Consider the following 1,982-nt stretch of genomic DNA (forward strand, 5'->3'; position numbering starts at 1 on the left):
AATAAACATAGTTTATGGACAAAAATATTTCTAAAACACATCACTCCTAACATGTTATATAGCAGTTACTAAAATTAGCATAGTATTTCTTGATGTGTAACTAAGTTAAAAAAGAGAATATGGGTGACTTGCTTCATCTACATCACATTTTAAACTCGTTTTGCTCCCCTCCATTCCAAATCCAATCTGTCTTTTTTACATACAGGTCTATCAAATGTCAGAAGCCAGGAATGAAGAACCACTCAGGGATAACACTATTCATTTTGCGGGGACTGACAGATGACCCACAGCTGCAGGTTCTGCTTTTTATCTTCCTGTTTCTCACCTATATGTTGAGTGTTACTGGGAACCTGACCATCATCACCCTCACTTTGGTGGATCCCCACCTGAAAACCCCAATGTATTTTTTCCTTCGAAATTTTTCTTTTTTAGAAGTTTCATTCACAACTGCTTGTATTCCCAGATATCTATACAGCATGTCAACTGGAGATAATACTGTGACCTATAATGCATGTGCCACTCAATTATTTTTTATTACTTTCTTTGGGGCATCAGAACTTTTCCTTTTGTCCTCTATGTCTTATGACCGGTATGTGGCCATCTGTAAACCCCTGCATTATACAACCATAATGAGCAGTAAAGTCTGTTACCAACTCATCCTAAGTTCTTGGTTAGCTGGATTGTTGCTCATCCTCCCTCCACTTAGCCTGGGCCTCCAGCTAGAATTCTGCAGTTCTAACGTCATTGACCATTTTGGCTGTGATGCATCCCCAGTTCTGAAAATCTCATGTTCTGATACAACATTCATAAAAAAGATAATTGTGATATTTGCTGTGTTATTACTTATCATAACCCTAATTTTAGTGGTTCTATCTTACGGCTACATTGTCAGGACTATTCTGAGATTCCCCTCTGCCCAGCAAAGGAAAAAGGCCTTCTCCACTTGTTCCTCCCATATGATTGTTGTCTCCATGACTTATGGCACCTGCATCTTCATCTACATCAAACCACCCGGGAAGGAAGAACTGGCATTGAACAAGGTGGTGTCAGTGCTTGTGACTTCAGTTGCCCCCGTGATGAACCCATTCATTTACACCCTCAGGAACAAGCAAGTTGTACAAGCCTTTAAGGACTTTGTCAAAAGGGTAACTTTTGTTGCAAAGGTATAAGGAATGATACCAAACAGTGCTACAATACAAGACTAATCCTTAACTCACCATTCAATATTCCATCCCATTTTATTTTTCTTGTGAATTCACCACTCCTTTAGTCTGGTCAGTCTAACATTATCCTTCCACCTTTTTACTTTCACCTGGAAACACTCAGGGATCAATGCTCACTTTTCTCTCATTTGAGTTTTGAGAAGGTGTTCCCTATCTTTGTCACTTAATTCATTACTCTAGACTTTGCAGTTATTTGGCCTTAAATATGAAGTTTGGCCCATCCGTATGCTGAGATCATTTCTTGACTCTGGCAGAGCAAAAAAAAATGTAACAAATAGTTGAAAGAGTTCTCAGAATTAGAAGAGTTCTTAAATTCATTTGGTTTAACACATTTACTGTGATATTAGATTCCTTTATTTTTGCAGATGCCCAAATCTGCTACCCAGATTTCTTTCCTTGTTTCAGAGCCTTTATTTTCCAGGTGTCATATTTATTGAGGAAGAGATATGGGGGAATTGGAAAAATAGGGGATAAAGGGAGGTTTGTAGCCAGGTGTGATTAGGTTTGCGGGATAGGAAATTGATAATTCACAAAAATCACAAGCATTCTCTCCAGAAATATATATTTATGATCAAGAATGATCAAGAATACATCATAGAAATCAAGTCATTATTAGGCAGCTATGACATTTCCCATCCAAAATCCCAGCCTAATTCCATTTAAACTCACTTTCCAGATATTTAATCTCTACCTTTTCCTCTGGTATTTACTTTTGGATTGTGCTTAGAATTCTTATCATAACTATTCATTGTTGCCTAC

General features: G+C 37.7%; 1 protein-coding gene across 1 annotated transcript; it reads left to right on the forward strand.

The window, feature by feature from the left end:
* Positions 1-230: 230 nt before the first annotated feature.
* On the forward strand, positions 231-1,169 carry LOC100024753 (olfactory receptor 6C2-like). Its single transcript, XM_007502967.2, has one exon. The coding sequence runs from the start codon at positions 231-233 to the stop codon at positions 1,167-1,169; it is 939 nt and encodes a 312-aa protein (XP_007503029.1).
* The last annotated feature ends 813 nt before the right edge of the window (positions 1,170-1,982 follow it).

This window comes from Monodelphis domestica, chromosome 5, assembly GCF_027887165.1.
Source record: "Monodelphis domestica isolate mMonDom1 chromosome 5, mMonDom1.pri, whole genome shotgun sequence".
In the NCBI taxonomy this organism is placed as follows: Eukaryota; Metazoa; Chordata; class Mammalia; order Didelphimorphia; family Didelphidae; genus Monodelphis; species Monodelphis domestica.

What these genes read in the sequence shown, in the direction of transcription:
- LOC100024753 (XM_007502967.2), top strand. Translation starts at nt 231, where the DNA reads ATGAAGAACCACTCAGGGATAACACTATTCATTTTGCGGGGACTGACA.